Source organism: Pleurodeles waltl, chromosome 3_1 (assembly GCF_031143425.1).
Source record: "Pleurodeles waltl isolate 20211129_DDA chromosome 3_1, aPleWal1.hap1.20221129, whole genome shotgun sequence".
NCBI classification, from domain to species: Eukaryota; Metazoa; Chordata; class Amphibia; order Caudata; family Salamandridae; genus Pleurodeles; species Pleurodeles waltl.
Window position 1 is genome coordinate 96,019,063 of NC_090440.1, and position 15,696 is coordinate 96,034,758.

Consider the following 15,696-nt stretch of genomic DNA (forward strand, 5'->3'; position numbering starts at 1 on the left):
TGAGCGACTAACCCAACGCAGCGCCTACTCCACCCTCACTGCTGCTTGCGGCACTATCCCCTCCACCCAGAGCCGTTCCGTGGGCACGGGCCAGCTCTGCCTCTACTCACACTGCCCCTTTTTACGCTGTTGCCCCTCTCCCTGAGCTGTTCACTCAGCCCAGTCCAGCTCCACATGTTTGAACACCCAACATTCTCACTGCTGCGCCTGGCATACTCACTGCCCAGTCTACACTGGCGCCCCCTCTCTTTGAGCCAACGAGCAAGCCAAGGCCAAGTCCACCGCCACTGCCCAGTTGTGCACTCCCTCACCTCTTCGCTGATTGGACAAGCTGACCCAGAGTAGCCGCCTAAATCCCAAAACCCTTTGCTATGACAGTCCCAGGATGCTTACCTCAAGATAGACCTTCATGAATTAAACCACATGGGTTAAAAGTGCTTAAACAAGAGGAGGGGGTAAATCTAGGTGCTGAGTGTTTAAAGTGTGTGGTGTGAGGTATTAACACGTTTTACGAAGGGGGCAGCCTGATTAAGACTAAAATGTTGGGGCTAGGACAGTCCTGGGCTTCATATCTCAATGTAAACCCTTCTGCACCCCCAGACCCCCCCTACCCCCCCACCCTCCACTTCCAAGACCAGGAGTACTGTGCACTTTTAACCCCAAGAAGCGTTTTATTAAACTGAGCGATTATCAGTTTTCCTGAAGCCACACACCCCTGCAATGTTTGGCTTTTGGAAACACTGGTGTTTCTGAAGTGAGACTGACAAGTTTATACAAGACATTGTTGTCCTGGGGTTTTGTGTTAAACACATTACCTCAATTTAATGTGATCTTCGAGCTACCTTATTTCAATTTTTACAAATGTGCTTCTAAATTACTTTTTTTTTCGTTTATCTCCATAATGTGCTGTGCTGTTATTTACTGACCTTTGGGGGAAATCCACTATAGCGAGCCTTCAGCAATTTTTTTCATTGATATTAGAAGCCTACAACAAATTCCTTTACAACGAAAATGTATTCCAGTCTGTCTGTTCTAAACTTAGATTCACCATAAACCTCACCAAACATATGGTTTGATTTATTACCAAAACCAGGGGCTTCGTTAAAGCTCCCTATGTGTATTGTTTCAACTTCACTCCCACTGTTTACCCACTGATAGCATTGATGGGACTTACTCTATTCCCAGGATCCTTTGCGATTGACATGCCCTCCCTCGCCACTATTTTGCATTTTTAATTTCTAGGCTTTATATTTAAATTTATGTTAATGCAGTTTGAGGGATAAATACAAAATATTAAACATTGAAAACTTTGTACTTTTTTAATAGCACATTGGAAACCACGTTCGACACCAACGTCACCACCGAAATCAGCGGGCGAAGCATCCTTAGCATGGCAGGGAGGCCCGCGCCGATGCCATGGCGACTCGGCCAGTCCAGCCCCCGCCTCCAGGCTGGCGACGCCCCCTCCATGGGCAACGGGTACCCACCTCGAGCCAACGCCAGCCGCTTCATCAGTGCCGAGTCTGGGCGCTACATTTACTCTGCCCCCCTGCGGCGGCAGCTGGCATCGCGGGGAGGTAACCTCCACGGGGACATTGCCGACAAGAATGGCGAAGACCTGGACCTTGAGGGCATCAGTTTGGATGCCACGGGCTACATGAGCGATGGGGACGTACTGGGCAAGAACCTGAGGACGGACGACGTCACCAGCGGGTAAGAACTGGGATTTTTATGAGACTTGGCATTGGTAGCTGTCAGATGACGTGTGAGCTTTTCGTCTCATACCCTGTTCCTCGGATATAAAAATGTATTGGTTTTGGTGCTCTGAATGTTAATGCTGTTGAGTTTGATTCAGTGTGACCAATTAAAGTAAAATATATGTTTCTCAAGACTCCACTTTACATAAGGAGGAGGAGATTTCTTTAAAAGCTGATTTTTCTTTTATTAAAGTAACTTCTATTTTGTGCAGATTTTCTGAATTTTACAAATTCGGAAACTGCTCTTTTGAAAGGACGCCCTTCGTCAGAGTTGGGTGGCAGAGACGTTTTATGGCATATGCAAAGTGGGCAGTTGCCCAGTGCCCCCCCGAATTGACCGTATTCTTTACCTCACCTCTTTTTCTTTATCTCAACCACTCTCCCACTCTGCCTACCTTCACCTCTTATTATTTCTCTTTCTGCATAGAGTCATTCAAAGAATTTCTGTCGCCCTGAGCAAGGCCTATTTCAGCTGTTTTTGTATGACCCCATTTCAGAAATTTGAAGTGTTATTCGATATTATTTGGCATCATGCAGGCTGGAATTAGCAGAAAACGTGTAACAACTTAAAATTTGTTAGAACATGATTCTCCACAATATATGTTGCCTGAGACCCCAAAAATCCCATAAAATGATGGGTGGTGGGGCGCTTTGACACCAGAGCGTATTGCACGGTGCTATAAGCGAGTGCTTGATTTGTTAAGAAAAAAAAAAAAAAAGAATGGTGTCAGGGCCATCGTCAGGAGCCCACTGCGTGCACCACCCATTGCCCTTGCCAGCGTTGCCAATGACAGCACCAACACACTAACTCTTATACTGGCGTGGACGGCAGGTATTAATCATTTTTAATGTATATTGAATTAATAAACAACTGTTGTGCTCATCTCTAAATGAAATAATCAGTAGCAGCGTGTGGCAGACTGTCATAAGTGCCAGTGTTGGCAATTAAGTGCCTGTGCCGAGCACTGGAAACCCGCAGCACAAATTAAGCACTGCTATAAGCTAAAAGAACAGATAGAGTTGTGTGTCTTGGTCCTGAGCATCGCTGCGGTATGGCGGCAGCACTCATATGAACATGTCCAGCCCCTCACTACGAGCCTAGGCCTGCACATGTTGATGATTGTACATATTTCCCTATACTAATCCACCACTAATTCCTCTTGGGTTCCGGAGTAGCGTGTTACTCGCCGAAAAGCGCCCCTACGCCTCGTCAGAGGTAGTAAGTGCTATATAAATACAATTGCAATTACAATTGCAAGAGAAAAAGTTGCAAGTGGTTGAACAAATAAATAAGGAATCCTTTACCCTTTTCCCATGCTGAAACTTTGTTTTCCTTTTCAAGCCAAGCTATTCGATAGTATCTGAATTTGACCACTAGATGGCGATCTTTCTGCAGTTATTCACTACAGAGCCAACTTCTATTCCACAGAAAGCAAACGTGGACCGTTCAACCTGAGAAGTGAAAGGGCACTTGGCGGGAAAATGCCTTCTTGGCAGAAGGAGCCGATTGTGTTTATTTGGGTTACTTAGGTTAATAATAATATTGTTCAACAAAATCTGTAGGTCACTTGGCAGGCAGAGTAAGGGAAACTACTATGTGAGCTACAAAGTAGATAATATAGGTAGCTGAAGCTGCAGATAAACTTCAGGCTGGTATCCTTATGGGTACTGATGATGAACTAATGATAATTCAAAATCTTAAATACAAACCATTAGAGGCCGCTGAAAATAAAAAAATAATAATAATAACAAGATACAAGAAACCTACTCTCAGTTAAATAGACTTTAATGAAATGTGATAAATAAGGGGGGGGGGAAACAAAAGAATGTTGAAGAAAGGGGGAAAAAGAATGAATGTGATAATATGACATAAAACTTCTAATTCAGACACACCACACTAAAACTAAATAAAAATAGGTATAGACAATAACAAAATAGATCCAAGAACTGTTTACAAATATATCAACATGAGTGGACTAACATACATGAAATACAATAAATACAATTATATAGAGAAAATATTCAGAAATATATGGATAAGTATCGATAACAATCCAATCAGCAAATAATTGATTTGTAGTTGGAGAAGAAAAGGTCGGAGTGGTGTTGTTACAGCAAGGATAAGCTGGGGAACCAGGGGCCAGCAAGGATAAGCTGGGAAACCAAAGGCCTACGCGCGTTTCGGTGTTCCTATAATATTTAGGTCACCTTCTTCAGGGCCATTCCCGTGGATAAAAAACGACAAAAGTTTAATTTCAGCAGCCAATTCTCTAATAAGTTATTTGTTCATTGGATGCTTAATGCACTGGAGTCTTGTAGTCATGTCATCTGATAAAGAAAAAGAAAAAAGCATAACATAATATACTTTTATGGAATTGTTGGCCTTCTTTCCATCAATTATTTTAATTGCCATGTGCGCATAGATGTGTCTACATCTAGAGTTATATAGTAAACGTGCCTGTCACTAATTTAAGATATGGGTGAGAAAATTACTCAAGCTTAAAGTTCAGAGATCCCGGTAAGGTTTATTTATTAAGAGGTGAGAGTTGGAAGAGTAAAAGTAGTAAAATAATTATATTAATTATATTAATTAATAAAATCATTAAGAGCATATTTATATAGATATGTTAGTATAAAGTTGATGAAATTGTATCTTGTGTAAGAATGCATACAATTATTATTATTACATCCCAAACTAGTGTGACCATGCATCTGTGCATGTTAGAACAATAGTGCCATTCCATAGGTATTAAATCGCTTACTAAAGTAGTATTGGGGAATGTATCAAGCGGTGTTGAAATCACAGAGAAAGTCCAGTCCTTGGAATGGACGTATCGACGTCCATTCAGCAAAGAAAACAATCTAGCTGAAGAATAAAACAATAAATAAGAAGATGCATATTAAAAGATGTATAATAATCGACTATGAAAGATAATTAGTCGCCAGTCTCTACAGGTATATCTTATTGTTAATATTATTTGAAGGCTCTTTTATCTATAATTTAAAAGAAAATTTTATTCATGTATATATATATATATATATAGGTACTGAGCCACAGAAATAAGCCTAGTTTTTATTTACCTGCTGGAGCAAACCAATATAGCGAACCGTTATCTGATCGTGTGGTACATGGTCTCCGTTGAGATTTGATAGTAATAGGTTTAAAGAAAGTGGGACCTACATCGAAAGAACAAAAGGATGATGCTCGTTTATTTAGTATGACTCGTTCACAACATTGAAAATAGAGATACAAAATGAGAATGAAGATGACTTGCTAGATACACCCGGGGGCAATCAAGGAGAATTATCTCCTCGGTAATAGCTGGCAGCTACTAATAATAATAAGCTCACATAACACTCACCAGGTGGCCGATGCTGTCTCCAAAAAATATAGTACGCATCGGCGGCCGCGGTTTCCTTCTATTTAAATGGTATGGAGGATCGATATGGGCCACGCAACTAGTGTGAGGCCATTTGTTATGCTGTTATTGTCCCAGGTTCGCCGCCATATTGGAATTACGCGATCCTAAGGGGAGCGATGGCTCTAGCTGGAAAATAACGTTCTAAAGCACTCTATGGCAAATAGAAATGGAAATAAAGGTGGAGGATAAAGGAATATGAACAAATACCATATGTAGTCTTGAGTAAAAGTAGAAATAGAAATTACTAAAGTAGGTGTATACCGAGTATTACAAAATATCAATAGCTAAGAAAGTTAAGAATAGAAAAAATAGAGAAAATAGAAAAAAGACTACCTAAATGAATAGCCATAAGAAAAAATATAAATATACAGAATGTCTACTAAAGTTCTTTTTAGATACTGAAAAATTAAAGAGATGAAAATAGAAAAGAAAATGAAATGAAGAATACTGAATTGGATATATCAAAGCATATAAAGTGTAGATAGTTACAGAAATAGGCAAAAAGACTAGGTAAATAGTTAGGAGGCCATAGGCAAAAATGTAGATACAGAATATATCTACTAAGTTTGTTATTGATAGTTAAAAAATAAGAAAGAGTGAAAACAGAATACCACAATCTATAGAAATATATACGTAAATCTAAACTAAAGGCTATCTCTCATAGTTCGATGTAGTATTAAAATACTTGCATTCAAGTTCAAACCGAAGAGGGATATTGATCAAGTGATAGCATTTTCCCAAGGTATAAGTTCATTCAGTCCTTTTGCACAGCTGTCAAGAGTAAATATCCAAAACACTTCGCGTTTTTTCCTTATTTTGGACTCATCTAGTTGTCCTGCTTTTTTGATTTTTTCTACGACAGTCCAAGAAAAATCATCTAGTTGGTGTCCATATTGTCTCCAATGAGACGCTAAAGGGGAACTTTCTTTTACATTTCTGATGTTAGACATATGTTCTAATATTCTTACTTTAACTTCTCTTCCTGTTTCACCTATATACAGGAGGGGACATGTACACCTAATCAAATATATACAATTGGTAGTTCTGCAATTAGTCATATCTGTTAGCATGTAATTTTTACCCTTCCAAAAGAAGGAATCGCCCACAATTGCTTTGGAGCAAGCCTTGCAATTGCCACATTTGTGGTGTCCATAGATAGGTCGATACTTGGCAGGCAGATACACACTTCCTTTGTTATGTACACATCCTCGTATTTATGGGACCCTTTACTACTTTTTTCTTAAATATTCGATTTTTTGCACTATTTTCGTCCTGGTTGAACTCCTGATATTTTAGAATGGGATTCTCGAGTGTTGGTGATTGTGGCTTTGTGTGCAGCTTTTCTCGAAGTTACCTTTTCGCTGTCTGTGACTACATCCTATCATAGGGATAGTTTACCCTACAACTGCCCCTCCTTGTCTCTGCCACCACTTCCTCCAGGGCAGAAGTCCTAAAACAAGCATTGGCAAAGCCACGAGTTCTTGCCTATGCTAGATCTTTTTGGTTTTGTTAATGGTTTTTCCAGCCATGTTACACAGCAACGCAGCTCCAGGGCAGTATGGCGAAAATTCCTTTAAAAAGTGCTATGATGCTGTTAATGCTTTTATGTGTGTGTACACACACACACACACACACACACACACACACACACACACACACACACACACACACACACACACACACACACACACACACACACACACACACACACACACACACACACACACACACACACACACACACACACACACACACACACACACACACACACACACACACTTTTCTCACTGGGTACCTGTCTGAGATGCTTTTCTCACTGAGTGCATTTTACGCTATCATTGATACCTTTGCTCAGTGACAATCTTCCCTGTTGATCAGTTGTTCCCAGCTAGGGGTCCGCGAAGACTCTTCAGGGGGGCCGCAACTGCTTAGAAAATTCAATAATATTAACATATTAGGTCCCCATCTTTCAGTAATGACTCAGGAGGGGGCCCCCAGATTCCAATAATGATTCATTGGGAGTCCCCGGGTTCCAGCATTGATAAAGTGGGGGTCCAGAGAAGTCAAAAGGTTGGGAATCACTGCTGTAGATAGTCCACTCCAATTTTACCTTCCCTCGGTGTCCGCGCCGGCCTGCAGCTTTAGGAGTCATCGTGAGCAAAGCTGTCCCTAGGCCAGACCTAAGAAGGACTTATGGTTGAAACTAGGGGTGTGATGTGGGTGAAACGGGTTTACGTGAAGCAGGAGGTTTATGGACAGAGTAAGGGACTGTGTCAGTTTTAGGTTAAGGAATAAATCCAGGTTTATGATAAAGCTATAGGTGTCGATTAGGGTTGAAGTTAGGATCAGTGAGGGGGCAGAGGTTCCCTCTACTTAAGACTGATTTAATTTTTTCGACACCATACATTCTTTACTATGGGTTTTCCATTCTTCTTACCACAATTCAAACTGAAACCCTTGCGGCTGTGGCTTCTTCGTTATGGTGTGGCAGTTTGGTGTTTCCTGTTGATGTATTTTTAATTTTCACACTCACCTGGATCAGTGGCTGAAGGCTCCTCAGACGCCTTCAACTTTCTGTGGTACCTAATATTCCCCCCCCCCTCACCCCCCCGACGACGCTTCGTTGCTTTCCAGCTATTTTCACGGCCTTTTAAAGCAATTCATCTGACGTAACAAGCTGTACCCACATCAATCATTATTTAAAATCATATTAATGAGTATGTTTGCAGCGCACGCCACAAGCTGAGTTGCATCTTCGCTTTTGACGAATAGCTGCCAAGGATTCTCATTGGGCCTCCGCTTAGGAAGGATGAAAGCCTGATCCAGCTCTGCCGGAGTAAGTGAGCTGAGAGTGATTCCCAGGGGACTGCTGATGTGTTCACGAAACTCCCGCACCAGCTCTTTAGATGGAGAGGAGGCAAGAAGTAGGGGTTGGGGGTAAACTTTTCAATCCAGATGTTTTGCCAGCTTTTCAAACCTTAAGAATATGGGACTGCTTGGAAACAGTCGAGAGTCATTAGTAAGCGCTAAATAAAATGAAGACATTTCATTTAGGAGCTGAACTCGGAATTGAAGTCAAAACTTGTAGGCATTTTTCACGCTTAGGAACTGTAGTTAAGTGGCGTGCCGGTGTTTTTTTTTTTCATAAAAAGTTCTTGTCGCCTGCGGATCCTATGATTTTTTTTTTTTTTTGCGCTCGCACAGTGGGAGTCGCTCACATTTTAGGTAATGAATGATTCTCTAAGATATTGAAATCTTTGGGCGCTAAATGTTGCCGCTAATTCTGTCTCAAGTAGCGGCTTTGCAGCGCCATCTGCCGGCGGGGGCTTAACATTGCCGGGTTACTCCCAGAAGAGCTTGCACTGGGCTGTCGTACACGTGGCTCTCAGTGGACATATGCACGGATATTTCATACCCACCTTGTGTGCACGGGCAGAGCTGCGGAACGCTCCAGCAATGCACCCCTCACAGACTGGGTGGCAAACAAGGTCACGTTAAGACGTTTGTGGCATGAATGGCCCTTTATTGCGCGTTGTACTTTCACAGGGCTGTCGTTTTTTGGGAGATGAGTGTGTGTGTTATTATTGGCGCAAGTCACCGCGCCGGAACGGAAGCCAAGAGGCAGCTAGAGCCAAAATAAATGGCATTCACAGGACAGATTGTGCGAGTTCCCAGTTTCTGGTGATGGGAAGCGAGGGCTTCCCTCCAGACCTGTGGAAAGTGGCCCCGCAGGTCCCCAGGTTTATTTCTGAACACTCAGGTTCGATTCTGGGAAAGGCCACAGTGTACTTTTCAAAATCTACCTCAAGATCTTTTTATACACTATTAGGATGACTGTTTCTCTCCTGGGGAGAAACAGTAGTGGCTAATGGTTTTATGAATAGCTATAAAATGATTTAAAAGCTTTTGGGGAGCCAGATGAGAGCACTTTTAAAGTAATTTTTCTCCTTGGCCACCAACATGGAGTGCGCTATCGTTGGGGCCGCACCAGTGCTTAATTTGTAAAAATGTACGTTCCAAGGTCTTCCTCTTGCAGCTGGCACAGTTTACGCCACTGATGAGAAATGCCAGTGCCAACTTCCCTTACTAATCATCACACTTAAACCAGTGGGAAATTTTGGGCAATTTCAGGTTAGTCCAAGCTGTAGGGAAGACCTTAAAGTGCCAGTTCTGTATATGTTGTTTTACTGTGCTCAAAAATAAGGACAGAGCGCCACCTTGTGGTGTACTCTTGTAAATGCTGGTGTTTAAAAGTAAGTGCGGGTGCCAAGCACTGGCACACACTGGGACAAATTAAGCACTGTCTGACAACCATTGAGCCTTCTAGAGCCAAGATTCAAATGGAAGGAAAAACAGTAAGCTTGGAAAATAAAACCAAAAAGCATGTTTCATATCTAAGAAAATAGGACTTTTGGGGCACGTTAGTTTTTCATTACTCTACCTGTGCCTTTTTTAAAATACAGCATGAGTTTGGAAACACTGACACCTCCTGCATATGGACCACAGGCAAAACAAGTGTTTGACTCAGGCTGGAAGAACCTATTGTGGCCTCACTTGTGGGAAGGTGTCACATCTATTTAAAAAATCATTCAATAAAATGCTTGGATCCCAAATATGTCTCTTCCATTCTGCCTCACATAGTTGACAGCTATTTTCTGATGTACAGATCTTGCACTGGAGCATTGATCTTCAAGCAGTGAGCGAAAAGGCAGTTGGGAGCCTTTCTAATGGCTATCCCTAGCATGGACGGTTTATTAGAGCTCTCAAGCGCTGACATGCCACTGTTTGTTGAAACTCACAGCATCAGGGAAACCTTTAAAGGGGCTCTAGGTGTGCTCCTGCTCATGAAAACATATTTATTGGGACATCTAAATAGTGCCTTCAAGTAGCATGAGATATCCTATGTAATCTGCAACATGTTCCAGTTCTGTCAGTGAAACATAACTCTCATAGTTAGTTTGATTTTATTACATGTATAGGGCGTCTTCTCCAAAGTTATGTAGATTGAATAATACAATAAAAAAATCACTGCGAAGCAACATCATAGACACTTAAGATGGAAAGGGAGGAGAGAGAGTAGCCCTTTGGGAGGGAACAGAATGATTAAAGAGGTTGAGGCTGGTGCTTTCATGAGAAAAAGTAAAGCAGCAGTCTTAGAGCACCACCTAGTGACAGAACCAAGCCACAGGAAATAGACATGAAAATGATCTTACGTTAGTGATTGGGGAGCACTCCAGCTCGAAAACTCTATTTTGCCATAAGCTCTGAAATTGCTTCCACTGTTCATGCTTGGGGGCAAACCTTAGAACAAGCATGGAGACAAGACTTGGCACGAGGAGGAGAGGGGGAATAATGAGTGGCAAGGTGGAGCTTGCACATGGAATGTAGATTACGGCCAAGGCTATAGACTTCCACAACTGAAGATGAGTAAAAGATGAAGGACACTGGTGCATGTAGATGTTGTGCAGAGCATCCAAAACAGAAGCAAAAGCGGGAGAAGGGCCAACCAAGAGCGTTAGGGGAAGGAGAAATGAGTAGCGGGATATAGGAATGAGTAGCGGGGGCTAAGAATGGGAACAGAAAGTTGGACATAGACATAAGAGCAGCTAGGGAATGAGGAGTGCGTGGCAGAAGAACATGACTATGATATGTGTATTTGTTTTAATGTTGGTCCACACCCAGACACTGATTGTAGCCTCAGAAAATGTAGGCACAAGAAAAGGATCTGTGTGCTGGCAAGAGGACTGTCGCTTCTACAACAAAGTCTAGAACGAAGCCGTTGACATTGTTGCACTCTTTTAAGTTTGTAAGTTTACACATCATTGAAAAAGTGAACTGATAACAGATCATTTGATAAATCTGTGGAAGACCTGGAGGCACTAGAGAAGACAATTATTTTCCTCTTCCTTGGGAAGCTGAAATGCTTGAAGGAATATGACTTAAAGAAACATACAAGCAAAAGTTAGATTGTTCTGATGAACCATGTAAGTGAAACCTGCCTGGGCGCCCCAGTCATGCAAGATTGAGACCTGTATCATGGTACAGTAGCTTGGTGCAGGAAACATCAGTGTTTTGGCATGAGACATGCATCTGTGTCATGAGGTCCATCATTATTTGATCATGTCCTGCCTTCTATTGGGAAATCTAATGATGCATCGGCATAGCCAATAGGTCTGTCTTTAACGCATGTAGTCACAGGCTGGCGGAATTGTTTTTTGTTGCAATAGCACTTTAAAGTCAGCCCTGCTGGCTTTGTTAATGCGTAATAGTGGCACTAGTGTGATGGTGGTACTGATTGTGGTGTATACGTGATGGGGTGGTATTGGTATTGGTATTGGTGGATGTGATGATATTTGGGTATATTGGTGGTATTGGTTTTTTATTATACTTGGTATTGTTGGTGGTGAGGTAATACTAGTGTTACTAGTGTTTGTATTGGGGATGGTAGAGGCTTCCCTGTATGAGACAAAAGAATAACTGAGACCAAAAATGTGGTAGTTAGAGTGTACTTTTTGTAAAATAGTCCCTTGATGCATTATGGTGCAAGCATGTCTCAGGAGGCGGAATGATACGCCAAAACAGCCAATAACAGAAAGCAATTGCATTGATTTAGAAATTCTCCTTGGGCGAATCCAAGGCAGACTGTATGTATATTTTAAAGAACTGGTAATTAAAGGTCTGAGGGGCCTGTATTACAGTAGCCACCTTTGGCAGGAAAGCCACACTCGATTTGTGTTTCCTTAAAAAAATATATATTGTACATTTGTTTGGCAAACCCTGCACCCTCCCTGGCTTGGTTTCCAAAAACCTAAAAATATATCAAAAGCAGATGAGCAGAAGAGCTCTAAAACACCTAGGCTGCTTCCTGCCAGGCACATCCCCACACGACAAGTGGCTGGACTTCTACCTGAAGCAGGCGCTGTTCCAGAACAAAGCATTGAGTTGCACACCCAGGTTATACATGTCCAAGTCAGACACACCTAAGAAGTCTAAACGTATCTTCATGATAACAGGATCTTACCACCATCACTAAATTAACACTTGTCCCTCCAACCCCCCACTTCACCTCACCCTTGGAATGTACCCTTAACCAATGAGCGTGGCTGTGAAGTGCAGGCTCTCTGGACACACACACGCCTTATAAGGCCACACAACGCTGGCATGACTAATAATTTATAGAATGTGGTTTATTTAACGTTTCGTGGTTGATGTTTGTTTGAACAGACTCTTGCGCTGTAGAAAGAGCCCGGTTAGATTCTTGAGTTTTGAAGATTGTGCTTATAATGTACGCACTGCGTTGAATTTCATATTTTGTCCCTTTCGCCTCGCCGTTCCCTGCTTAATGTAATCGGCAGCACATATGCTAAAAGGATCACATGGAGGATTTTCTTGTGATGGGCATCTCCGAAGCCACACCAAGGTGATTATTACAGAACAACATGCTTTTGGTGGATTTTAAGATTTTAGGTAGCGCTGACTCAAGTTAGTCTACAAGACCAGTCCTTTAAGTGGGATGAAAAAACTGGAGGGTCTCTCAAAGGGGCGTGGCTGATGTAGTTAAGGGCATGGCTTAAAACACATTAGCTAAATATCTGTGCTTAGCACAGTGTGCCACCTGACTGGTATTTTGCTGCCTCTTTCTGTCATTGCATCCAAATATATAATACAGCAACTGATATTACACGTAAAAAAGCCAGGACTATTGACTTTGTCAATGGTTGTTAGTTGCCTAAGATACATAAACAACAATGGCTTCATTGTATATAATATTGAAAATGCTTCAGTTCTAAAATGATGAGGCTGTGAACGAACTATAATGAGCCTCTTTGAAGTTACATCAAAGGCAGCGAAGTGTGGTTCTGCTGCAGAGCTAAGATTTTTTTTTCACTCTGAAGGTGGGGGTGGAAATGAGGAGACCGTTATGGACCTGTCCCAGCACCTGCTTTTTAGAACTGCCAGTGCTGAGCACCGGTAGGTCCCGGCTCACTTAAAGCCCTGTACAAAACGCAGGTCCAACAAGCTCCCAAAGGGAATACTCAGGGGCACGAAGGGACTGAATCGCACCCTTAAACCTGGGCTTGCTAGGAGAATCACTGAATATGCAAATTAGTTCATTTGATTTGATATCCCGGAAATCTGCATAAGTCTGGTCCTCTTAGAGATATGTTAGATACACTTAACCTACACTAAGGCAGTCATTTTATTGATGTTTAGCAACAGTGTTTCACCCAGTGCTTAATTTGTAAATAAAAATGTGCCGTGCCCAAAGCATTCCTCCTAAACAAGCAGCTGCTGCAATTAAATGTATGAGCACGGAATACTGAGGCAGCGTAATCCTGAAGCCATCTTGGGCCTTTTCAATCCATTTAAAGCCGCTCCCTGCCCCTTCAGCTCACTCTTGCAACTTTCTGCTTTCTCCCTTTGCAACGCTTTTTCGTTTTTCTCTTCCTCCGTGTGTCCCATATGTGTCTTCTGCTTGCAGCAAATGCTTGAGGGAGAAGAATAAGCAACGGGCCTCAAAAGTAAGTGCCGGTGCTCAGCACCGGAAACAACAAGCACAAATTAAGGACTGGTTTCACCATGTATCTCTTACCTAAACAACTCAAATTGATGGGACTAGGTCTCGCCTACAGGCTGCGTTATCCATCTGTTGTCCACAGTCCCACTGTATTTAACATACTTCATCATGTACTTAGAGTGGGCTTTGGGCGGCCCACACAGCTATTGGGTTATTGTGTTCTCCCGGTTTCATTCATTGGCTTACAAATTGTCAATCTCAAATGAGACAAGCTCAGATGTGATTGGCTGTCTTCTCTGGTGCTTCCTGTGTCCTTCTCCGTGGCTTGCGTTGCAGTGCGTAAGAGGATATTATTTCTCCGTCTCCCTCAGTCACTTTCTCTTAGCAGCAAAATTCCAAATTGAAAACAAATCGACAATGGCGATCCCTATTGGCTTTATCTATGCTTGTTTATGTTCAGTAATTTCGTATTGCTGAAATTCGTCAAGAAAGCTATTTCATGACCTGTTCCACCTCGTGAAGGTGCTCAGTCCAGAGGTTAGAGTGGCTGCTGGGGGTGCAAAGCCATATTAAAGTTATAACTCGGATATTTAAATAATTAATAGGGTGTGGGTGCTACAGAGAGCGGTAACATAGCGCTCTTCCGCGCAGGTGAGCTTTACTTCTGCCTCCCTTGGCACCCACCATGCCCTCTCTGCGGCTTGTTTACTTTTAGTCAGTCACCAAACACCTGGTCTCACTGCCTCCATCAGGAGTTGGTAGACTGTTAGCCTACGTTGGCACTAGGATACATGAAAAATGCAAATATTTGAGATTCGTCCCCTCCTGGCAGCAGGAGGCTGTAACAGTCTGTTCTTAGGGTTTTTCTGTTTCAAACCGCCACACTCCCACCCCACAAAGGTTTGTAATGAACACCATTGTGCGGGCAAAATCCAGTTTAAAAATATCCATGGGAGGAGGGGGAGTGGTCGCCATCAGAAGCGTGAATTAAGATTTTTAATGCATATATCATTTATCAATCAGTTCTTCTAGCTGATTCTGTTGGATCTGGTGGCACTGCATGAAAATGGTTGATATCTGCGTACGATGAACAGTCTGTTCCTCAAGTCGGACCTTTTAATATCACGTACCCTAACGAGCATATCTGTAGGACACACGTTCGCTCAAGGGGTCTCTAGGCACTATTTGCAAATAATGGATGTTTAGTTTTACATAGCACCTTGGTTCTCATATTATCGACCTCTGAAGGATAAAAGGCTGAGTGGTCCATCAGAATTTGAGAACAGCAATAAGGAATAGCTGGGGAGTCACTTTTTGATACCAGCAGGCTCTTTCAGTCCCAAGGTTTTAAGAACCGCATTGTTCAAAGTTTTGTCTTCGCTGTTGTACCACGTGCTGTACATAGCTAGAGTACAGCTCAGTTCACTACTATGATCACCCGTACAACTCTACTAAATTCTCCCTCATGTATCTCTCCTTTACTCATCCCAAACCTCTTCTTACTACTATGATCTCCCAATTAAAACATCTGGCTTCTTCCCTCCTCCATCCCTCCATTATTCTATGCAATCCAACTAACAGACTCGCATGTCCTCCGCTCAAATCAACTCATACCTCCCTATACTAATACTGTACTCATATTTCTCTATAATAATCCACCACTAATCCTTTTGGGTTCCAGAGTAGCATGCTACTCACCAAAAATCACTTCAACGCCTCATCAGGGGTAGTAAGCACTATATAAATACATTACAATTACATGTCTATTATTAGATCTGCTGCTAATCAAGCCTTTTATATTTTTCTAAAATTATATGCATACGTATAACATACTTATAGGGGTTTCCAGCCTGGCCTCTTTATCCATTGGCCTGTTACAATGCCACACGCATATTTTTGCTGCCCGCTACAGCCTGCTACATGGGGCAGTTGGTCAGCCCACTTCACCCATGGACTAATTTCATTGTGAGTAGTGGCATTCTGCCCTTTTGCAAGGATC

At 42.3% G+C, this 15,696-nt stretch overlaps 1 protein-coding gene across 7 annotated transcripts in view; it reads left to right on the forward strand.

Annotated features, from left to right (window-relative positions):
* The window catches only part of NAV2 (neuron navigator 2), a 523,029-nt gene that overhangs the window by 297,849 nt on the left and 209,484 nt on the right, over positions 1-15,696 (forward strand). For all 7 annotated transcript variants that reach the window (XM_069221928.1, XM_069221926.1, XM_069221921.1 and 4 more), the window contains one exon: positions 1,327-1,713. In XM_069221928.1, the coding sequence (XP_069078029.1) occupies positions 1,327-1,713 (387 nt within the window). The remainder of the gene's footprint in view (positions 1-1,326; positions 1,714-15,696) is intronic.